Source organism: Capra hircus, chromosome 13, assembly GCF_001704415.2.
Source record: "Capra hircus breed San Clemente chromosome 13, ASM170441v1, whole genome shotgun sequence".
NCBI classification, from domain to species: Eukaryota; Metazoa; Chordata; class Mammalia; order Artiodactyla; family Bovidae; genus Capra; species Capra hircus.
The window spans coordinates 76,699,794-76,724,932 of record NC_030820.1 but is presented as its reverse complement, the minus strand read 5'-3'; the positions used below and the strand labels follow the sequence as shown (position 1 = coordinate 76,724,932).

Sequence of the window (25,139 nt, the reverse complement as noted above, 5' to 3'; positions counted from 1 at the left end):
GCATGCGTACAAGGGGCCGAGTAAGGGGCGGGGCCAAGGGCACTCGGCTCCACCCAGATTCCAATCACCAATCACGGCCCCGCTCTGAGGGGGCTGACGTCACGCGCGGCAATGCTCTTTGACCGCGCTAGTAGGCATCTCTCTCCGGGTTCTGAGAAGGGCACATATGCGGCGTGTGTCCGCTGAATTGTGCCCTCTTGATGTCAGGGCTTGAGTCAGGCATCTAGTGGGTCTTATACAACTATCGAAGGAACTGTCCAAAGTCATGGCCAAAGCATCTCCGATAGAAGAGAACTTTTCTGCCCCTCGTGGAGCTTGTTTTAAAGAGAGGAAAGGAATAAACAAGATCTTTTCAGATTTGATAAGTGCTGTGAGAAGATTGAAAGACAGTGATACGGCAGGCAGTAACGTAGATTGTCAAGGGGATGGCCAGAGGAGGCCTCTAAACAAGTGACCTGAAGTTCCACAAGAAGACAGCTGTGGATTCGCCTGCAGAGCTTTCCAGAAAGAGGGGATGCTAACAGCAAAGGCTCTGAGACAGGACCCGGCTACACTGGGGCTTAAAAAAAAAGTGGAGCATGACAGGAGAAGGAGTTAGATCTTCAGGGCCAGATGATGTAGGCCTATATTGCATAGAACATACTTACACTAAAAAAAAAAACACAACCAAACAGACACACACACACACACACACACACACACACACAACCAGTGTCTATCTGAAATTCACATAGAACCAGGTGTCCAATATTTTATTTGGTGGCCCTAGCTCCATTATATTTTCTTCACAGCATTTATCACTCCTTGCAATTGTCTCTTTTTTCAATTGTCCCCCGACTGCATACCTAAGGACTCTGTTCAAACGAGGGCATTCTCTTATTTACAGCTGTATCCCAGCATTTAACACAAGGTAATAGTCAATAAATATTTGCTGAATGTTGAATTAAATGCCGTATATAAATAGGTGAAGTTCATTGCGAAAGGTGTACGTTATTAGAACACTGGTGGAAAAGATGTGTTTCTACCCTTGCAGCAGTAGTACAAGCAATCATCTTGGTCATATTAGTCTGCTTTTCTGGACATTTTCCTCTAGTACAGGTGAGAGCAACCCTGATGACTTAACAGTTTTTCATCCCTGAACGCCAATCAGGAAGGAAGCTGGCTGGCATCTTGTGTCTGTCTAGCATGATTACCAGGTTTTGCAGGAAGCCCCTCACTTCCCAGGTGGTACTAATAGTAAAGAACCCGTCTGCCAGTGCTGGAGACTCAGGTTCAATCCCTGGGTCAGGAAGATCCCCTGGAGAAGGGCATGGCAATCCACTCCAGTATTCTTCCTGGAGAATCCCATGGTCAGAGGAGCCTCATGGGCTACAGTCCACGGGGGTCACAAAGAGTCGGTCACAACTGAGGTGACTTAGCATGCACATAGGAAGCCCACAGGCTGTGCCCCTTTTATCGTGTCTGCGGAAGTGGCTCCAGCGGGGCCATCTCCCCTTGCCCTTAGCAGCCCTAGAACCATGCAGGTGAGGGCCATGGAAAGGCTTGTCTTCCCTCTCTACTGTCTGCGGGGCCCGGGTGGCCCATGAAAAGTCCCTGGGAATTCCATCCTGCTCGCTCACCACATGCACACACTCTTAGGTTTGCTACAACTGCTGCTGTGTTGAAAACCAAAGAAAACAATTCAGCCATTTTCAGGAGCAAGAAGTCAGTATGCATGTAGTCTTCTTTCTTTCCAAATCCTGATAAAATAGTATATACATTATATATATATATACTGTATGGAAAGACTTTCTGAAAGCGGAAGACATTTACATTGGATTTGGATTCAGAAAGACATGGACACATCTGACTGTGCTTGGAAAACAAGGCTAAGTTTGGTTTTGTCTCACTTTTAAAAGTCCAGCTGAGATCCAGAAGAGTGTTGATATCTAAAGTTGAGACAGGCCTGATTGCTTCTTACCTTTTCTTTTATTGATTATATTTTTAATGTTGGCGTCTTTTTTCTTTTGGTGTGCTGCATGGCATGTGGGATCTTAGTTCCCCCACCAGGGACTGCACCTGTGCCCTCTGCAGTGGAAAAGGGGAGTCAACCACTGTGCCACCAGGGAAGTCTCTCTCACTTTTTTTTTAAATGAAGGCAACTTTCTTTCTTGGGCACACGGTGGAATATTCACATGTTACAAATAGCCTTTGGTCTTTCACTAATTAGGACATTGTTGTTTGGTCGCTAAGTCATGTCCAACTTTTGCGACCCCGTGGACTGCAGTCCTCCAGGCTCCTCTGTCCATGGGATTTTCCTGACAAGAATACTGGAGTGCGTTGCCGTTTCCTTCTCCAGGGGAGCTTCCTGACCCAGGAATGGAATCCGCATATCCTGTACTGCAGGTGGATTCTTTACCACTGAGGCACCAGGGAAGCCCAGGTAGGACATTCAGTTCAGTTCAGCTACTCAGTCGTGTCCGACTCTTTTTGACCCCATGGACTGCAGCACGCCAGGATTCCCTGCCCATCACCAACTCCCGGAGTTTACTCAAACTCATGTCCGTTAAGTCGGTGATGCCATCCAATCATCTCATCCTCTGTCATCCCCTTCTCCTCTTGCCTTCAATCTTTCCCAGCATCAGAGTCTTTTCCAATGAGTCAGTTCTTGACATCACGTGGCCAAAGTATTGGAGTTTCAGCTTCAGCATCAGTCCTTCCAATGAATATTTAGGACTGATTTCCTTTAGGGTGGACTGGTTGGCTCTCCTTGCAGTCCAAGGGACTCTCAAGAGTCTTCTTCAACACCACAGTTCAAAAGCATCAATTCTCTGGCACTCAGCTTTCTTTTTAGTCCAACTCTCCCATCCATACATGGGTGCTGGAAAAACCATAGCTTTGACTAGATGGACCTTTGTTGGTAAAGTAATGTCTCTGCTTTTTAATATGCTGTCTAGGTTGGTTATAACTTTTCTTCCAAGGAGCAAGTGTCTTAATTTCATGGCTGCAGTCATCATCTGCAGTGATTTTAGAGCTCAAAAAATAAAGTCTGTCACTGTTTTCTCACCTATTTGCCATGAAGTGATTGATGGACCAGATGCCATGATCTTCATTTTCTGAATGTTGAGTTTTAAGTCAACTTTTTCATTCTCCTCTTCTCACTTTCCTCAAGAGGCTGTTTAGTTGTTTGCTTTCTGCCATAAGGGTGGTGTCATCTGCATATCTGAGGTTATTGATATTTCTCTTGGCAATCTTGATTCCAGCTTATGCTTCCTCCAGCTCAGCATTTCTCATGATGTACTCTGTATATAAGTTAAATAAGCAGGGTGACAACATATAGCCTTGATGCACTCCTTTCTCTATTTGGAACCCGTCTGTTGTTCCATGTCCAGTGCTAACTGTTTCTTCCTGATCTACACACAGATTTCTCAAGAGGCAGGTCAGGTGGTCTGATATTCCCATCTTTTTAAGAATTTTCCAGAGTTTGTTGTGGTCCACACAATCAAAGGCTTTGGCATAGACAATAAAGCAGAAGAAGATGTTTCTCTGGAACTCTCTTGCTTTTTCGATGATCCAGTGGACACTGGGAATTTGATCTCTGATTCTTCTTCCTTGTCTAAATCCAGCTTGAATATCTGGAAGTTCACAGTTCATGTACTGTTGAAGCCTGGCTTGGAGAATTTCGAGCATTACTTTACTAGCGTGTGAGATGAGTGTAATTGTGCGGTAGTTTGAGTATTCTTTGGCATTGCCTTTCTTTGGAATGAAAACTGAACTTTTCTAGTCCTGTGGCCACAGTATGACATTAGCTGTAGGTAATTTATTGAATAGTTAAGTTCTTTATGTTCTTATTTTAAAAATATTCTTTATTAATGTTCTCTGAGAGGTATATGAGTCTCCATTGTGATTCTGACTTTGTCATTGTTAAATGGCACTTCAGTCAGCTTCTGATTTATATTTTGAAGCTATTAGGTCAATAAACGGTTCCTGCTGTTTCTTCTTGATGATGTCTATCATCTTATAATGTGAAATATTCCTCTTTGGCCCTTTCAAAGCTTTCCTCTTCCAATTCAATCTTGTCTAATATCAATACTGTTGGACCTGCTTTCTTTCTGTAACAATTTCCTGGGTCTTCTCCTCCCTGTTTTATTGAGGTATAATGGACATCCTTTTCAGCATCTCTTTATTGCCAGAATTCTTTCATCCTTTTGTATATCATACTAGTTAAGAGCATGAACTTGAGCCAGACTACCCAGGTTAAGACCCCAGTGCCATCTGCGTAACACTGGGTAAGTTACTTATAACTTGGTTGCCTAATCTCTAATAATATGATTCTTCCTCTTAGGGTGGTTGTAAAGATAAAGAATGATATGTATGAAGAAATGATAAGTATGAAAAAATGATATGTATGAGGCCCATGAAAAAGCAACTGGGAAACAGTACCCGACAGTGTTAGGTGTTATGACCATTTCTTATGACCAGTGGAAGTGTATTTTTTTTCAAATATCATACCACATCCCTTGGCATGCTGCAGTCCATGGGGTCGTGAAGAGTCCAACACGACTTGATGACTGAACAACAGCAACCACATCCCTTATATGTGGAATCTAAGAAAAAATGATACAAATGAGCTTACTCCAAACTAGAAAGAGAGTCACAGACTTGAAATGTGAATTTATGGTTGTCAGGGGTAGGGAAGGGATATTAATAGTTAGAGAGTTTGGGAAGGTCATATACCCACTGCTATATTCAAAATGGATACCATCAACAAGGACCTATTTATAGCACAGGGAACTCTGCTAGATGGTATATGGCAGCTTGGACGGGTGGGGGTTTGGGGAGAATGGATACATACACATGTATGGCTGAGTCCCTTCACTGTTCATCTGAAACTATCACAACATTGTTAATCAGCTACACCCCAATCAAAATAAAAAGTTTAAAGTTTGAAAAAAAAAGACGTTTTTTGATGTGGACCATTTTTAAAGTATTTATTGAATTTATTACAATATCGCTTCTGTTTTATGTGTTTTTTTGACCGAGAGGCATGTGGGATCTTATCCCTGACCAGGGATTGAATCTGCATCCCCTGCGTTGGAAGGTGAAGTCTTAACCACTGGATGCCAAGGAAGTCCTGGGAGAGTATTCGTGACGCCCTTCCATTGTCCCAGCCCTCGGTTTTTCTCAGGTGGTGCTGCTTTCGACCTGGGCAAGCCTTTGGACCCTTCCCTTGGCCCCTGTATTTTAGAGGTCTCCACACTGGCCCTCCTCCCTGTCCACGGACCACTCCCTGTCCACGGACCAAGTTGGGGAGCTTCTCTGCTCACCCAGAACCTGTGCCATCCCCTTTCAGATCATGTTCCAGTCGCCCAGCACCCTGGAAGTCCCCACCCCTGGGCCCTGAGTCCTTTTCCAAGATCTGTAGAAGTCTCTTGCCTGGGTCAGTTCTGAACGCGAATGTGCAGCCAATGGGAGCGCCCCAAAGCTGGAAGTGTGATGGAGGCAAATGAGTTCGCAGCAGGGTTTGGATGGAGCTGAGTATCCACACGCATTCAAAGCCCTGCGGTGCGGCCTGTGGCTTGCGGCGGAGAAGGGGTGCAGGACAAAGGCCAGTTCCCCCTGTGCTGCTCTGTTCTGGCATGGAACGCTGGGGAGCCTGGAAATGCAACTTTTGAACCGAGACTTGCAGGTATTATGAAAGTATTTATCGAGGAAGCAGGTTCAGTTCAGTTCAGTTCATTTGCTCAGTCATGTCCAACTCTTTGCATCCCCATGGACTGCAGCACACCAGGCTTCCCTGCCCATCACCAACTCCCAGAGCCTGCTCAAACTCATGTGCATCGAGTCGGTGATGCCATACAACCATCTCATCCTCTCTCGTCCCCTTCTCCTCCTGCCTTCAATCTTTCCCAGCATCAAGAAAGGAGGTTAGGATGAGTTTTATTTGAAAGCTCATACCTTGATATTTGACTTTGTAATATTTAGACTCACTGCATGTGTGTAGTCAAAGCTATGGTTTTTCCAGTAGTCATGAATAGATGTGAGAGTTGGACCATAAAGAGGGCTGAGCGCCCAAGAATTGATGCTTTTGAACTGTAGTGCTGGAGAAGACTCTGAGAATCCCTTGGAAGGCAAGAAGATAAAATCAGTCAATCCTAAAGGAAATCAACCCCGAATATTCATTGGAAGGACTGATGCTGAAGCTGAAGGTCCAGTACTTTGGCCACCTGATGTGAAGAGCCGACTCATTGGTAAAGTAAAAGACCCTGATGCTGGAAAAGATTGAGGGCAATAGGGGACGACAGAGGATGAGATGGTTGGAGACATGAGTTTGAGTAAACTCCAGGAGATAGTGAAAGACAGGGAAGCCTGGAATGCTGCAGTCCATGCGGTTGCAAAGAGTAGGACAGGACAGCGCCAACTGCATGAGCCCATGGTGGTTGTATTTCTGCTCCAGAGCCACCAGATGTCAGTAGTGGGCTATGCACGCCCTCTGGAGCCAGTGCCCCAGAGAGCTATGTTCATTCAGCTGCTCTCCAGCCCTGGGCTGGGAAGATCCCCTGGAGGAGGGAAATGCTACCCACGCCAGTACTCTGGCCTGGAGAATTTCATGGATTGTGTAGTCCATGGGGTTGCAAAGAGTTGGACACGACTGAGTAACTTTCACTTCATTTTCCAACGCATTAAATAACCCTTCCCTTGTGTGAGATCCCTGTTCAGGGAAGGCCTGAAGGGAACATCAAGGCTGCAGGTGGAGGGAAATCTCTGCTATGCAGTGTGGCCAAAAAATAAAAAAAAAAAAGGGCCGGGGGTGGGATGTAGTGGAGGTGAGAGATGCAGACAGGGACTAGGTGGCCAAACATGAGGTGAGGTTCGCTCTTTTTTTTTTTCAAGAAGATAGCTTTTGAGTTGGAATCCAGGAGGAGGAAGTGGCCATGAAGCAGTCCAGAGAAAACACATCCAGGAAGAGAAACAGCAGGAGCAAAGGCTCGGAGGCAGGAGCAAGTGTGGAACTCTAAAGAAGTCACGAATTTGTGCCTTTAAAAAAAAAAATTGAAGTATAGAGGCTTCCTTGGTGGCTCAGCAGGTAAAGAATCTGCCTGCAATGTGGGAGACCTGGGTTCTATCCCTCGGTTGGGAAGATCGCCTGGAGAAGGGAAAGGCTACCCACTCCAGTATTCTGGTCTGGAGAATTCCATGGGCTGTACGGTCCATGGAGTCGCAGAGTCGGACACGACTGAGTGACTCTCACTTTCACTTTCATGGTTGATTTACGATGTTTCAGGTGTACAGCAAAGTGATTTACGTATATATATATATATTCAGATTCTATTCCCTTAGAAGTGGTTACAAGATATTGAATATAGTTCCTTGTTTTCTGTTTTATATACAGTAGTGTGTATCTGTTAATCCCAAACTCCTAAATTATCCCTTTTCCCCCTTTCTTTTCCCTTTTGATAACTCTTAAGTTTATTACTTCACTTAGTACGATAATCTCTAGGCTCATCCATGTTGCTGCGAATAGCATTATATCATTCTTTTTAATGGCTGAGTAATATTCCTGTGTATGTGTGTGTGTATACCACACCTTCTTTACCCAGCTTCCCCAGTGGCTCAGTAGTATAAGAATCCACCTGCAGGAGACACTCAGGAGACCCAGGTTCAATCCCTGGGTTGGAAGGAACTGGAGAAGGAAATGGCAACCTGCTCCAGTATTCTTGCTTGGGAAATCTCGTGGATAGAGAAGCCTGATGGGCTACAGTCCATGGGGTTTCAGAGTCAGATACGACTGAGCGACTAAACAAACATACCACAGCTTCTTTATCCATTCAACTGCTGATAGACACTGAGGTTGCTTCCATGTCTTGCTATTATAGATCATGCTGCTATGATCACTGGGGTGCATGTATCTTTTTGAATGAGAATTTTTGTCTTTTCTGGATATATGCCCAGGAGTGGGACTGCTGGATCGAGTGTAATTCTGTCTTTAGTTTTTTAAAGGAACCTCCATACTGTTCTCCACACCCTCTCCAGCATTTATGAACTGGTGACTTTTAAAGGTGTGTATTAAAGTGGAAAAATGAAGGCACAAACCACGAGGGCTTACTGGCCCAGCCTCGGCATCTGCTCGCTTCCTCTCATTTTCTGTTAGTCGCTATTTCTTTGCTTGACTTCTGAATGTCTGTGCTAGTCAGGAAAGGGTCTGAAGGTACAACCCTACAAAGGCAGTGTAAGAGATCTGATAACAATGCTTTCCAACTCAGGTGTTTGTAATACCCAAGCAGTTCAACTTACAAACAGGATCCTTGGAAAATAAGCTCCTGAGAGACCAGGACTGTGTTCTGTTGGATGCCCTGCTGGGCTTTCCACCTCATCCCCTGGAACGGGCACAGTGGGTAGTGTGTGTGTGCTCTGAAGACAGAGTCTGGGCCCGAGTCCCAGCTCCGCCGCGTTCCTGCTGTGCGATCTGGCCTCACTGGCCCTCCGTGTCCTCATCTAATGCTGCTACCCGCTAAGGGCAGAAAGTTCACACAACAAATCCTTCTGAACAAAAAGTTCTTCCTTCCAGCTTCCATGATCTGACCACTGGCCTCTCCTACACAGCTTGTTTTTTTTCTCAGAAACCCATGGACTCTGAAGGAAATCAATATGCCATTATTTAAGCCCAAATTTACTCAAGCTAAGAAGTTTATTAGAACACATGAGTATTTCCTGGACATAGCTCAAGATAAATTCTTTAAACAAATCTGAATTAGGTTAAAGGAGAGGAAGCTATAGAAGCGTCATGTGAAGATTAGGAGTCTCTGGGAAAGATGAAAATTGACTATTACATAAAATTATCCTCAAAAGCTCAATCTTCAGTTGAATACCAGATAAGGTTGGCTTGTGTCTGGAAAGAGGCATTAAGAAAAGTACTAAAATAATTTTTTGCAGAATCCTTACAGAGTCCTCATCCTTCTCCTCTTGCTGTTGGTATGCAACTGCATTTACTAAGCTGGATGTTCCTAAGATGTGACGCAAATCACTAACCCAAGGACAATTTAGATTTCTTTTCATTTTCTTGGGCTCCAAAATCACTGCAGATGGTGATTACAGCCACGAAATTAAAAGATGCCTGCTCCTTGGAAGAAAAGCTATGACCAACCTAGAGAGTGTATTAAAAAGCAGAGACATCATTTTGCTGGCAAAGGTCTGCATAGTCAAAGCTATGGTTTTTCCAGTAGTCATGTACCGATATGAGTTGCCCCATAAAGAAGGCTGAGCACTGAAGAATTGATGCTTTTGAACTGTGGTCCTGGAGAAGACTCTTCAGAACCCCTTGGACATCAAGGTGATCAAACCAGTTAACCTTAAAGGAAATCAACCCTGAATACTCATTGGAAGGACTGATATTGAAGCTGAAGCTCCAATACTTTGGCCACCTGATGTGAAGAGCTGTCTAATTGGAAAAGACCCTGATGCTGGGAAAGACTGAAGGCGGAAGAAGAGGATGACAGAGGATGAGATGGTTGGATGGCATCTCTGACTCAATGGACATGAGTTTGAGCAAGCTCTGGCAGATAAGAAGGAAGGACAGGAAGTCTGATGTATTGTAGTCCATGGGGTCACAAGGAGTCAGACACGACTTAGTGACTGAACAGCAACAAAACCTAGACAACGGGCATGTTACACGTTTGCAAAAATTCCAGGGAAGGCAACCACTCTGGTCCTCTGAAAAAGGAAATGTACTTTTGCCTAAAATGTACACCAGTCTGTTAGGTTACAAAATGCAGTATAATGCTAAAATTACCTTTCAAAGTGCTTAAATCAGTAACCTGAAATAAGCCAGTGACCTAAGCACGCCCTCCACTTGGGTGAGCAAGACTTTAACGGGACGGCAAATACAAGCTCAAAGTATCTGCCGCAGAGGGACTTTCAGGTCCTACAGTACATCCTGAAGGAGCCCTGTTACTCAGAGGAAGTCACTTTAGTTCCGGGTGTTTAAACCTTGGCACTACTGACACTACAGCCCCCACTCCTGCCCCCAACTTGCGGGTCGGAGTGGGGGGCTGTTTAGCAGCATCTCTGGCCTCTACTCACTAGATGCCAGCAGCACAGCCAACCCCACCCAAAAACGTGACAACCAAACACGTCTGCAGACATTGCCAAGTGTTGGGGGCAGAATTGAAAGCCACTGGTTGGCAGCAGGTTGAAAACCAGTGCTCTAGATAAAACTCAGGCAGTATCTGCTCTGAAGAGATAAGACTCTTCAGAAACCTTTTCCAAAAGAAAAGAAAGTGAAAAGTGAAAGTGAAGTTGCTCAGTCATGTCCGACTCTTTGTGACCCCATGGACTGTAGCCTACGAGGTTCCTCCATCCATGGAATTTTCCAGGCAAGAGTACTGGAGTGGGGTGCCATTTCCTTCTCCAGGGGATCTTCCCAACCCAGGGATTGAACCCGGGTCTCCCTTATTGCAAGCAGACACTTTGACCATCTGAGCCACCAGGGAAGCTCTTCCAAAGAAAGGGCCGTTCTTTTGTTCTTCCCTGGAAGCACCTGAAATGTGGTACCAGAGAAAGATGTTTTATACCAATGAATTAGTAAAGACGACCATGTGTTAGTCAATTTCAGCAGTGGAATATTTTAATTACAGTCATGATTTACAATGTGAGATATTTCAGAATGGATTCTGGAGGGGAATTCCTTGGCAATCCAGGGGTTAGGACTCTGTGCTTTCACTGCTGGGGGGGTGGGGGTGGGGGGTGGGGGTGGGTTTTGCCATGAGGCGAAACCAGAAAAGAAAAATAGATTCTGCATTTGGAAGCAGGGAAGGCAAGCTTCCTAGGTTGGCTCCCTGTGTGAACCTTAGGATGGCCTCCCACTCATGCCCAGTTGGCTTCCCTGGGAGTCCTCCTCTGCAATCTTGCCCTCAATGCCAGCAAGAGGAGATTTCTGTCTCCTCTTGGAAACTAAGCCACTGGTCAAACTAATTAATGAGATGAAATAATCTTCTCATGACCTCATAACTGGATATTTTCTTTCATGAGGAGGGGGATGAAAGGGGAATTTTACTTAAAAAAATTAAAACCCACAATTAATATTCTCCCATTAATAATTATATTAGTTAAATATAAAGGCCACATTTTACCACCAACTGATAAAGTACAAACATATATCTGCCACAAGAACAAACCCAAAACTTGATGTGCTGTGCTGCGCTTAGCCATTCAGTCATGTCCGACTCTCTGCGACCCACCAGGCTCCTCTGTCCATGGGGATTCTCCAGGCAGGAATACTGGAGTGGGGTTGCCATGCCCTCCTCCAGGAGGATCTTCTCAACTTAGGGATCCAACCCAGGTCTCCCGCATCGCAGGCAGATTCTTTACCAGTTGAGCTACCAGGGAAGCCTCACACATGATCAAGTCTGATATGCATAATGGCTTTATATACATTAATTACTACATTAAAAGCAGTTTTACTTTTTAAAACTTTATTGATTTACCACTTGATTAAAGCATGGGATATTTATTTTAACAGTATTATACATAATATTTTTACATAGAAAACTTTACATAGCATTTCGTATTATATAATTCTGCTTATTCTTTCAAAAATGTGTACATCCATTGGGCAAGGAATGCTTTTCATTAAATTACCAATATTAAATGCACTTAATCATCATGTATAGATTAAACAAAAGTAGCTATTAACTAATTTTTAGGCATTTTTAAGGAGGTAAAACATACATTTGCACATAAAGAAGTATTTGATGCAAATATGCAAGATAAAATTTTTAAAAAATCAGAATACTGAGAAAAACTACACTTTTGATGAGTGTCTTTTTTTGAGAGCATAGACTTTCACGTAGAGTCATTCTTTTAAATACTCAGCTTTGGTTTCTTTGTTTCCCAAACTACAAAGCTGCAGATCGCAAACTCCAGGACTTTGCATGAGTTTGAACTATGCCTACTTTTAACACAAGTATTAGAACAGAATTCAGAAAATGCAGTTGAGAACCCAGTTTCTATTTAAACCAATATCCATTCGCATCATAACAACAAACATCTGAATGCGATGGTCATACTAGCATTTATCAGCAGGTTCCTATAATAACTACTCAGTGTATAGCCATAATCACAAAAGAATGATGAGAAATTTTAGTTTTTTTAGTTTTTTTTTTTTTGCATTTTGTACAAAAGTCACCTCTCAGAGGAAATGTTGTTTCCAGATATTATTAAACAATTCCCATTATGTATGTTCTTTGGTTGTACATGAGGAGTGACAGGAAAAAGGTGTATTTGACTAAAGATGCGTTATTAGAAATAAAATTTCCCATCCACTGTTTGTTGTTAAGATGCCAAAGCTGGTGATCTCCCTAAAGGACAATGAAGAAAAACAAAATTGCTCAAAGCAGCAGTATTGTAACAAACAGAAGCTTCTCTAGAGACCCAGCACAAATAATCAACACTTAAAGCAACTGAGAAAGAAAGAAGGCCTTGGAAACGCGCTGCTCTCCTCTGTACCCTTGTGAGTGAACGGCCGCTGGCCCAGGGCTGCGGGGTCACCCCCTTCCCGGCTGTCTGCAGGGTGGCACGCACCACGTTCGCCATGAGCTGGGATAGATTTATTCACAAAAGAGAATTTAGGCTGAATGGCTTATTACTGGAGGTAAGGGATTTTCATCTGTATGTCACGGTCCACTGACAAGAAAAATAATCACCCTAAATGGTTTGACATCCAGTTTTTAAAAGGTCCATGCTGGTACAATTCAAATGCCTCACTCAGAAAATTGAATCTCTTAAAAAATGCAGCTGAAAAGAAATTCAAACCTGAATGTTTCGGCAAGGACAAAATGCACTTATACATTTCCTACGTTGTGAGCAGAGGGAGAAATGAAAGAGGAGGCAGGAATACATGGGCAGAGTCTTGTCATCCCATCCAGTGAGGAAAATGTCCCATGAGACCCTCAGAGGGGAAGCGAAGATCTCCACGCAGGGACACGGCTGGACAGAAAATGTATGAGTGGACCTGCGTGCGCCCCACTTACACCCTCAGTGAGGGCGTCGATGGGGACGGTCGACTTGCTGAGGCTGTGACGAACTACAGAGCCAGCGAGGGAGTCCGCGCGTGGCTCCCACGCTGCAGGGTGAGGATGTGACGGAGCTCAGGACCAGGACGTCGTCTATGCTAACGTTTCCCACTCACAGTGAAAAACACTCTCCCCCTGCCCCCTCCTGTTAAGTGTCGGAGCCCCTCTTCTCTCATGGACGTAAACAACGTAAAAACCTAAACATCTCTTTTTTTCTTTGGTAGAGAAATTAAAACACTTTTGGGGGCGGAAAAAAAAAGTAAGTACTGCTGGCCAAAACCAAACATTTCTCAAGGCTGGTAGAACACACACACACAAAAATGTGAGAAATCGGTCTCTTAGTAAACAAAAGCACCAGAAATCTTTCTCTATAAAGAAAAACTATCTGATTTTTTTTTTTTTAGATTAGGTTCCCAACTGACTAACTTCTAAGGCACCAGAGTTGACCTCAACACAACCCAGTTTATAGGACTACAGGGCGTAGGTAGCCGTCTGCATGTTTTAATACCTCTGTAACGGTTCTAATGCTGAGGGCTGCTCTTGGCAAGCAGAAAGTGAGGGCAGAGATGAAGCCTGTGTTCTTTCTCACCGACCTGAGTCAAGCCAGCTCCCGGACAGACTGCTTGCAGGCCTTGGGCCGTACGCGCAGACTGCCTACTCCACAAGCTGCACCACAACTCAGTTCTGTGGCAGCGAAGAGTGTTGCACCATCACTAACATTGTAAGGACACCAGAACCTAACCCTTCCAGAGAACTCAACTCCTCGGCTCCAATTAACGGAAGCACTGAACATCGGTCACCTCTTGCCAAGGTCACGGTCAGCTGCGCTGGCCTTACAATGGCACGTGTCTGCTTGGGTTCAACCCGCAACACGTGGCTGTGGAGGCTCACAGGAGCCCCCTCCTCACGCAGAGTCCCCAGCACCCTCCCCCATCTCTCTCGCTTTCGAGGGCTGGCCAATGCTGGGGACTGTGCCAAGCAGAGATACTGTTGGTATACTCACTATTCCGAGGTAAAAATAAAAGGTTTACTCAAATATAAATTAACTCTCTTAAATTACTACTTCATTTTTGTTACTACTCCATATATTAGATGGACAATGTATTCTGGAAATTTTAATACCCCCTCCACAAATACTTCAAGGAAGACTAGCCATCTTCATTCAATTGTTTCCTTTTTCCTGTAGGCTTTTCCTCCCCCCGTTACTAAAATAGGGAGAGCCAGAAGCACTATGTTTGCTTTTTAAACCTTGCAAGCTCTTAATTCTAACTTTATTACTAAGCTCTGCTTTCAGTCAAATCCTCAGTAATATCTTTTTTTTAAAAAATGCTTTAAAAATCACCCAGACATTAACAAAACAGGGGGGAAAAAGAACAAAGAACACTTTTTCCCCTGTACCTTTCCCTAGACTAACATAACTACAGTTGACTCACAACTCACAAAAACACTCAAACTTCTCTAGCACACTCAAACAAAAAAAACCCAGCGTATTTTAAGTGGCACTTAGCCGTTACAAGAAATTTTATTAATGTACTCTCTAGTAATCACGAACCTATACAGCTATGTTCAGTATTTTCAAGGAGAGTGACTTCCTCTGACGGGAGTGAATAGCCAGCTGTGGGACTCTGTGTGACAGTGCCGGCGAGTGCAATGACAGGTGACACGCAGTTCGATGGGTAATGAGGAAAGACTGACGGAAATGAGACAGACTCCCCACCTACTGTGTCAACTGGGTACGCAGCAGTTTAAAGAAACACCGCAATGCCCGAGTCCCGGGACTCTGATGGAACCATCCTTACCCAGGCCTCTCTAGCTTCAGGATGTCAACTTTCTGTGGTCTGACCCTTCTCGAGATGTGCGAGGCAGGGGCATCATGGGGACAGTTCCGCAGAGATACAGTGGTGCCAGCAGGGGCCAGGGCTACCAGACTGGCGACAGGCTCCCTGGGACTTGTGATGGCTCTTCTGGAATCCATATCTTATACACAACGCCTATCCTCAAGAAGAACTTCCGCAGAACGGCTCGGAGCTCAGGAATCAGGTCAAACTGCATAATTTCACACAGGTAGGGGTAGTACATGGAAGCATGTGCTTTAAACTTGAGGTGGGAGAGAAGGAGAGAGAAAATTAGACGTGGAACTATTTTTCTGACCCTGGTTTTCTGAAAGTATTCATCTCACCCTGGAACTTCTTGCAAATAATATTGGCACTTTTCTCCTCTCTGTTGGAAAATAGGTGCAAAAAATTGCCAATTGAAACTTCTTTTAGTTATATTTAATGCCAAAAACAAACTGGGAACAGCCTTACTACCAAAGTCAGTTTTCATTTCAGTAAATCAAGATTCCAGTTCTAATCCAGGCTTTCACAACCTCAACCCTCTTTTCCAACAAAGCCACAGTGAAAATCAGGTAGTTAACAGCAACCTGCCTTTCTCCACTGGGATTCTTTGAGAGAAAAAGCCCAGTAACCTCAGACACCCATTGTTCATAATGAATGTTCTCGCCAATGCTCTGAGAATGGTGCTGGTTATGTAACCATCCTTGGGAAAATGGGGAAAGTACTTACTTCAAAGTCTCAGTATAAAGCCAACCCAAACCCAATTCTGGTGAAGACATTACTTGTTTATACCTTTTCGTCATTTATTTTGAGCGTTTTTGTTAGAAGTAACAATAGGAGGCTTGTCCAGGCTTCCCGATGGCTTTCAGAATTCACTGTGATGAAGTAGGCCAGGGCCTCGGAGCACACACTAGAAGAAGCAGTGGAGGGGTGCATGTCAGACAGAAGAGGAAGGTCACACATTTCACTGGAGTGGAGAACTCTTTCATTTTTTCTCTAGATTTTTTATTCTGTATTGGAGTATAAGTGATTAATAATACTGTGGTATTAACAGTTTCAGGTGGACAGCAAAGGGACTCAGCCGTATACATATATGCATCCATTCTCCCCCGAAGTCCCCTCCCATCCAGGCTGCTGCATAGCACTGAGCAGGGGTCCCTGTGCTCTCCAGCAGGTCCTTGCTGGTTATCCATTTTAAACGCAGCAGAGTGTCCATGTCCGTCCCCAACTCCCTAATGATCCCTCTGCCCCATCCTCCCCACCGGCAACCACAAAGAGAACTCTCTAATCTTGCAGTGAGTTTCTAATGAGCACCTGCTCTGGCTGTGCCATCTTGAGCAAACCCCTGAGCTTCAGTTTGCTCAGCTATAAAAATGGGAATGAACAACTGTGCCAAACTTGAGGGGCTGCTGAGGGATGAAACTGAACAAGGACATTCAACGTAAGGCCAGTGCAGGCCGGGCCGGTGGCGGGGGCTCGGCCAGGCAGGGTTTGCGACACGCCCAGCACGAGAGCCTGTTACCCACAGTTAACCACGGACCCCCACTCTCTTCTCACACACCACACCACAGCTAGTTTTTAAAATAGGCTGGGTTAGAAACTTAACACTTATGTATGTCCTCCAGAGAAACTGTATGAGACTATGTAGGTAGTTCTCTTTTGGACTTGATGTTAAGTTGAAAGGAGCTGCTGCTGTCCCCTTTAATTAATGAATTCATTTTTCAGTTTATGACTTGTCATATGTTCTTTGTAAGATGACTGAAAAAGGGAAAAAAAAGTCACTGAAGAGAAAAAATTCCCACAACCCCATCACTCTAAGGAACGTGTGTGCGTGCTATGTCACTTCAGTCGCGTCCAGCTCTCTGCGACCCCACTGACTGCAGCCGGCCAGGCTCCTCTGTCTGTGGGATTCTCCACGCAGGAACGCTGGAGTGGGTGGCCATGCCCTCCTCCAGGGGATCTTCCCAACCAGGGATGGAACCTGTGTCTCCTGAATTATAGGTGGATTCTTTACCGCTGAGTTACCGGGAAGCCCACTCTAAGGGACACATGACATTATTCTGGCATATTTACTTCCAGCTATTTTTTGGTGACTTTTAAAAAGCAATGCTGAAATATTACAAGTATATGCGGTTTTACTTCCTGCTTTTTTGTGGTGGAACTTGTGTTTTGAGCATGTTTCCACATCAAGGAAAATTTTATTTTTTTTAATTATTTTAATTTTTTGGCCATACTGTGTGGCATACAGGATCTTAGTTCCCTGACCAGGGAGCAAATCTGCGCCCTTTGCATTGGAAGCTTGGGGTTATCTGTGCTGGACTGCCATTGAAGTCCCAGAAAAATCACTATTATTTTTTTTCCAGAAAATTATTTTTTAAACACTTCATTTACAAAATTTCATTTATTTATTTTCTGGCTGTGCCATGTGGCTTGTGAGATCTCAGCTCCCTGCCCAAGGATTGAACCCAGGCCATGGTAGTGAAAGCCTGCAATCCTAACCACTAGGCAACCAGGGACTTCCACCAAACTTCGTTTTTAAAGGCTGCCTAATACTGTATCATAGGATATACCGTAATGTATATCCTATGATATACTCTGATACACAGCTGAGCTGTTTTAAATTTTTTCTCTTTATATCTGCAATGAACGTTCTGTGTGAGAATCGTGATTCCCTAACAGTGGAATTACTGAGTCAAAGAGAGATGGAGTTCTTTAAGGCTCTTGAGATACATGTATACATATATATACACAGATATATGTAAAATGCCCCGTGACTTCTAGGAAGACCCGTGGTGCAAGAAGAGCATGTGTCTTGTCACATGGTTGTCAGCACTCCACGTTAATGTCTTCAAATCTTAAAGGAGTGAAAAGAGGCACAGACACGGCATCTTGCTCACAGTTGCCCAAGAAACTGGGTGGCAAAGATCGACTTCTCTGCAGAGGGCTCTCTCCATGGCACCCACTGCCTGCCCACTGCTGCATTTCTGCACAGAGTGAGTGCATCCTGGGGCCCACGTAATTCTTGCATGCTTCTCTTGGGAAGCAGGAATGGTGGGATGTTAGAGCTGACAGTGCTCTAGAGGGGACCTAGCCAGGACTAGGGCCTGATGACTCTGAGCTCAGGGCACTTTCCCCTGCTGAGGTTTCTGTGCTTTAAGAAATGATACATGGAAGAAGCGAGGCCCTGTCCTCTTTAGGGCATTAAGAAAACTGGAATATAAGAGTCACCCAACAGAAAGAAAAAACAAAAAGGACAACAGTTTCTCAGGCAGTCAACATAGAGGTATTTTTCTCCTACTCTTTTCAAATCACATTACTGTTGTAAAGCATCTGGTGTATTACAGATAAGAAATCTAATCAGAAATAATTTCTTCTTACCTTAAAAGTCGCTGCTGAATTTCTTCCCAGGAATCCCTGCGGTTCTCATCGACATACATTCGAAACAGGATCCTCAAACAACAGGCCAGGCTGCTGGTTTCTTGCTTTAGAAGATTGGGTTTAGACTTGCCCTTAAAACCTAGGGATCAGATAGTCACATAAGTTGTGCACACTCCTAGGGTAATGCTGAGAAATCATGTGGGAACCTAACGTAGTTACTTTAGGAAATATCGAACCATCTCACATTAAAAAAAATAAAATTATTATATATTTGGCTGCACAGGATCCTAGTTGCAGCATGTGGAATCTAGTTCCCTGACCAGGGATGGAACCCAGGCCCCCTGCACTGGGAGCACGGAGTCTTAGCCACTGGATCACCAGGGAAGTCTTGATCTCAGTTTTGACATGGCTCAATCGTGATACTGGACAAAGGCAGCCCTGACTTTGCACCCTCCGTATAGGACATACTTTGCTCTTTGACACACCCTGTACTGTTCTCCATTCAGACTCTGCTCGCTGGGGGCTGAAGCCATTCATTTCATCTTCTCAAGTGTTATGGCTCTTTAAAGTTCTAGCATGTTTCTTGAGTTGCTAGGTTGTTTTTTTTTTTTCCCCACAAAGCATATATAAGAACACATTTTCTTAAACAAAGCAATACCAATCAGCCACTGGGATGTGTAAACCACTCTAATAAGCAAAATCTTATTATTGGCAAAGACCTAAAACACCTAGAAAGTTTAAACCTAAAGAGAAAAATGACATTTTAAAATTATGGGCTAAAACAGGCATCTGGGGAAAAAATGGTAATAATACAAGAATTATATATAAAGTATCACTTTCATACAAAGTTCACAAAATGAGACTCCTACTGTCTTCACCCCTATACAAACATACGTGTGTGTCTACACACACACATCACTCATGTCCAGGACTTTGTATTTACATATGGAGGTGGGAGAGAAAAACCCCTAAAAGCCCCAGAAAATGTACCAGTGTGTCTGTTTCTCCTAGACTTCCACAGTTTTTATACCATCATATTTAACTTTACAATTTTAATCTAATGTAAAATTTCTTGACTTGCTAGATTAAACTCTAAACTAATTTGTTTTTCCATCAAATACTGAGAATCTCCTGTGTGCCAGGCCATAATCCTGGTACTGGGATGAAATTTCCCTTCTTTCTCCCTCAAGCATGAAAACACCTGTTAAGTTATTCCAGCTGTGTGTACCATACCAGGGACTTTCCAAAGGCTTTAACGGTTTACGACGGTGACCAGGGCAACCAGCTGCCCCATCTGTGTAGTCTGCCTTACCTGCTCGCCACAGGACAGTCCGCTGCTCATAATTGGAGTTGAAGGCCTTTGAGAATGAATGGGACTCCTGCAAGCAGTCCAGGAGCTTGAAGAGGTGCTGCGAAGACATGTACTTGTACATGCCCTGGTCCTCCGTCTCGATGTGGATATCTGTGTCCAGCGTGTCTTGCTGGAGAGGGGAGGATAACAGAGCTGAGTAAAGGAGACAGACTGGCTCTGGACACGCTGGTGTCAGAGCTCTCCAGGGTCCTCCTCTCTACGAGGCGCACTGCCTTCCTCAGCAGCCTCGCCGCTCTTCCATTCAGACTCTGGCCCCTGGCTGGCGAGAGGACACGCTGCACTCCTGCACGACGGCAGGCTCTGCGGCCAAAGTTTCAGCCGTGTCAGTACTGCCGTCACTGCATCAACAGGAGGGTGTGTTTCTCCAGCTATTACAGATTTCATTACACGACTGCACTGTCTGCTTATTTTATAAAGAAAGTGGAAAACGAGAAAATCAATCTGTAGTACCTGTGACAGAAGCTGTGAGGCTCAAAGCATAGTGAAAGAAATTCTCAGCCAAAGCCCACGTGGCATCTCATCTCAAGCCTCATCACATGATCAATGAACTTCAGTAGGTTTGACAATTGTGTTTAAACGTGGAGGGAAAAACCATAAAAATAGGTATGAAATGCTAGAAATTTTTATTCAACATGTTGCCTGAAATGTGGGACATAATTAGGGATTTTGTATTTGCTTAGCCCTCAAGGAAAATGGACCACATCCCTCCCTACAAGCCAGAGGTTACAAAAGGGCAGAGTTCGCAATACTCCTGAAATAGGTCTATAAATTCAGTGTAATCTCCATCAAAATTCCAGCTGACATCTTTGTAGTAACTGACAAGCTGATCCTAAAATTCATAGGTAAATGTAAGTGACACAGAACAGCCAAAACAGTCTTGGGGAAAAAAAAAATTAGTGTAGTTTTTTTTTTAATAGGTTTTTTGGGAAAAACCTATTAAAAAAAAAAACTACACTAATCAAGACAGTGTGATTCTAGCATAAAGACAGACATACAGCTAAATGGAAAATAACTGAGAATCCAGAAATAAATCCTCAAACTTATGATCAAGAGATTTCTAGCATGGATGTCAGAATAATTCAACGGGGAAAAAACAGTCTTTATATCGAATGGTACTGGGATAACTGAGTATTTACATGCAAAAGAATGAAGGTAGACTCCCTATCTCCCATCATATACAAAAATAAACTAAAGAAAAAAAGGATCAAAGATCTAAATATAAGAGCTAAAGCTGTAACATTCTTAAAAGAAAATGTAGGCCCAAATCTCTGTGACCTTGAATTAGGGCAATACTTTTAGAAATAACTTTAAAAGTAACTGGAGAAAACACAGTAACATGACTTTTATCAAAATTAAAAACTTTTGTTCTTCAAAGGACACCATTAAGAAATTGAAAAGATAATGCACGAAATGGTACAGATCATATATCCGTGTGCTAAGAGACTAGTATCTAGGAAATACAAAAGCTCTCTCAGTGATAAAAAGATAAATAATCCAACGAAAAGGATTTGAATAGGTGTTTCTCCAAATATGAGAATAAATCCACAATGAGCTACTACCTCACACTCATGAGGATGCCTAAAATAATTTAAATAAAACCAGCAACACAGTGATAACCACTGGTGAGGAGGTGAAGACACCGGAACCTTCACACACTGTTGGTGGGAATGGAAAATAGTCTGGCTGTTTTGGAAAACAGTCTGGCAATTCCTCAAAAAGGCAAACACAAAGCTACCATATGACCCAGCAATTCTACTCCTAGGTTTATACTCAACAGATTTAAAAACGTATGTGCACATTAAAATCTGTACAAAAATGTTCACAGCAGGATTATCTATAACAGCCAGATGGTGGACACAACCCAAATGTCCATCAACTGATGAACAGATGCACAAAACGAGGCCTGGGCACAAAAGGGGATGTTATTCAGCCCAGGTGAGAAGAGTGGAGTGGGGTACACGCCCTGGCATGGCAAGCCTGGAAAGCAGTGAGCAGAAGGAGCCAGACACAAAAACTCACAAGTTATACGACTAACATAATATGTAATACTTGGGTTAGACAAACCCAGAGACAGAAGACAGATCACCAGCTGCCAAGGGCTGGGGCAAGAAGGGAATGGGGAGTGATATTGATGGTCAGGGTGTTCCCTTTTGCAGTGATTAAAATGTTCTAGAATTAGTGGGGAAGTTTGCATAGCTTTGTGAATATACTAAAACCACTGAACTATACACTTAAATAACATAAACAAAACCCCAAAAAGGACAGCCCTTGTGCTGCATCTACCCCACAGGTATGATTACAGTATTTAACAAACAAGAGGTTTCCATTGTTCAGGGGGGTGGCCTGCTGCACAGCTTCTGAGATCTCAGTTCCCTGACCAGGGATGGAGCCTGCACCCCCAGGGTGAAAGCGCCAAGTCCTAACCACTGGACCGCCAGGAACCTCCCCTGAAATCTTGATTTCCAACTCTGCTTGAAAAACTGGAAGACTATCACAGCTTCACCAGCCTGGCAGCAACCAGCCCTGCAGCAAGGAGGTGGCAGGGCTCAGCGGCATCGCCCAGGCCATGAGGCACTCAGGTCTGCAACCTGTGGTGGAAGGTTACTGTCCCACTTTTGGACACTGAGTTCTGTTTCCAAGCACACTGTATATATATAAAAGGTTGCATATACAAAACAAAAAGGTATTGCTTCTGAAGGAAAAACTGGGACCTCTAGCCACATAACTTTTCCTTCTCAGTTAGTTATGGGTTAACTGTGGATCAATGATAAGGAGCAATCCCTATGATTAATAACACATATTTTTTGAAGCACCAAGGCAAGGAGTGGAACCTCAGCAGTGGAATGCTGGTAAACTGGCTCCCTGGGAAAGGCTGATTTTTAGTGCTTGGTGATTTCTGTGGGGTAAACACTCCCATTACGGCCAACAGTAAGTGACCAGTACCCTTGTCGCTGAACACAGGGCTGGGGGCAGTGAGCGTGAGGGGCTCTCACGGCCAACCCAAGGTGGCTCCAGCACATCACCGCACCCGGGCAACCTCCCCACCGGCAAGGATGCTCTTCTCCAGGCCTGCCCTCACCTGGGCGGCAACCATGTGCTCTGCGTCCTCCTTCTTGCTCGTCGCAGGGTAGAACACGATGTTGTCAATGGTCTGGATCAATTCCAACTGGACCACACACTTGATGAGGAGGCTGGCAAACAGTTTCTGATCTATATTAGATGATAAAGATTAACCCTAATAATGATTCAGCCAGTACTGAGTTCACTGAGCTCTTCCTGTGTGCCAGCACAGATCTTGATGCTGCGGCATAACAACTAAGAAGCTGGACAAAAATCCCTGGCCCCCCCATGGCAGAGAAGGACAGTAAACAAGCTATTTAAGCATAAGATATAGGATGTCACACAACGAGGACACAAGGTGGGGGTTGGGAGGTGGAAGGGGGGCTGTCAAGGTGGGGCTACGGGCTGGCCAGAAAAGGTTCTCTCTGAAAATGTGCTTTCTGAGCAAACACCTGAAGAGGTGAAGGGTGTCAGTGACGCGGGTCCCTGTTCTCCAGCACATTTCTCTGCTGCCCAAAGGGTCGCTTCTACAGACTGGCTCTGGGCTGTGCTCTGTCCACAAGAGGCTACAGGTTCCTGGTGGTAGCTGGCCCTGCCAAAGGGCTAAATCTCAGCCGTGAGGGTCGGCGGAAGGGGCGCAGCTCATATAAACTCTTGGCTCCTGGATCACTAGATGGAGCAGTCACTGCCCACATTTTCCGCTTCCGTATCCTTCAGAAGCTCTCCTGCCTGTTTCAGTGGCTAAAATAATTCTCTGTGGAGAATTTTCCCTGCTTAGGTTATTGATGTGGTTTCTGCCTATGGACTAGACTCCAACTAATGTCTCATTTTCTTAATCCCTGGGTTCTGGGACAGTCCATGGCTGATTTGACTCCAGTCCAAGCAGAGCTTCCTTTCCAACTTACTGTTAAAGAACCAGAGTGCCGAAAGTATTAGATAAACGTTAACAGGGAGTTGGGTCATCTTCAAGCTTTTGAAAATAGCTATGAAATTATACATATAAAAATTCTCCACACAGAATGAGTTTTAAGTGGAAATTGCAACAGATGTACACTTAACTTATACTTGTTCAATGACACCACCACCCTGGACCCAAAATAAAAAGAAAGTAAACAATGCAAGTGTGTGAAGGGTTGCGCCTGCTGCTCTATGCACTGAGCTCATCCCTGAAAAGGAGGTGGTGGAGACGGAAAACTGGGAGAAACAAAGTTCTGTTCCCTAGAGAAATGGCAAGGTCTCAAGTCCCAGGCATCTCTCAGAATCTAAGTATCTTGCTGCACCCAGTGGTTCCACTGAAAGAAACATCCACTGGTTCCTCTATCTGGGGCTGATGAGGACTCAGCTCATCCTCTGCCTGGACCCTGGAGACATCCTGGCCATGCCACAGACATGGAGGAGCGGCCTGCAGTCTCCAAGGTGGCGCCTCTTGAATGAATTCTGAGGGTGGTTATTTTCTAGCCTTCAAAAGACAATGGTGACCACACAGGGCTTTGTCTAATGCGCTGCCTCAGAAGTTCATGCCAATGTGGACACCTACAGACTGGTGTGTTGAGAAGAGGGTGAAACCACTATGAAGAAAAATATCAACCACAACTTTAAAAAACACCAGAAATGGTTCAGTTTCTCAGTCAAAAGTGTCTGAATCTTGACTCTACCACGTATTAGCAAGTCATGTCATCTGAGACCTTAATTCATTCAAATGTAAAATGGTACCCCCTCAAACGGCAAAGATAAGATCATGGCAAGGATAAGGGCTATACACACATGGGACACACAGTGCCTGGCTCACAGCAACTGGAAAACCTATTTTTAAAAAATCTAGACAGGAAAACACGCCATAAGCAACATTAATGGATAAATCAGTAAAAGTAATTTGAAACTTACATTCAGCAAAGGGATCTCTAACACACAGAGTCCCCTCAAATCAATAAAAAGATCAACAATCAGTACAAGATGAGCCAAGATTACGAACAGATAGCTCACAGAAAACAGAAACGGTTCTTAAACACAGGAAAAACTGCTCAGTTTCACGCATAATTAAAAAACTGCATATTAAGACTACTCAAAAGATACCAAGTATCACCCAGGTGTTTTCAAAGATCATGTTAACAGGTGTAACCTTAATAGGCAGCAACCTGGAATTATCTGTCAAAATAGCAAAGGCACTTCTCTTTTACCCTAGCAATTCTGTTTCTGGGGATTTACTGTACAGATAAACTCACAAATAACACATGTATTATGTGATTCAATGCAGTGTTGTTTATAACAGAAAAAGACTAGGAATAACATAAATATCCACTGGCAGGAACCCAATTAAGGAAATAATACCACAGCTACAGTGTGGGACAACATACAGCAGCATGAAAGAGTGTGACAGCACCTCAGGTACTGACTTTGAATGATCTCTAAGGTACATCAGAGATAAAGAACAATGAATGGCATTCT

At 44.1% G+C, this 25,139-nt stretch overlaps 1 protein-coding gene across 1 annotated transcript in view; it reads right to left on the bottom strand.

Annotated features, from left to right (window-relative positions):
• ARFGEF2 (ADP ribosylation factor guanine nucleotide exchange factor 2) overlaps window positions 11,800-25,139 on the bottom strand; it is an 83,836-nt gene continuing 70,496 nt past the window's right edge. The window contains exons 35-39 of the mRNA XM_005688637.3: window positions 22,714-22,844; window positions 19,575-19,743; window positions 18,263-18,401; window positions 15,677-15,794; window positions 11,800-15,146 (exon numbers count right to left, since the gene is read on the bottom strand). Coding sequence (XP_005688694.2) covers window positions 14,970-15,146; window positions 15,677-15,794; window positions 18,263-18,401; window positions 19,575-19,743; window positions 22,714-22,844 — 734 coding nt within the window. The 3' untranslated portion in view covers window positions 11,800-14,969. The remainder of the gene's footprint in view (window positions 15,147-15,676; window positions 15,795-18,262; window positions 18,402-19,574; window positions 19,744-22,713; window positions 22,845-25,139) is intronic.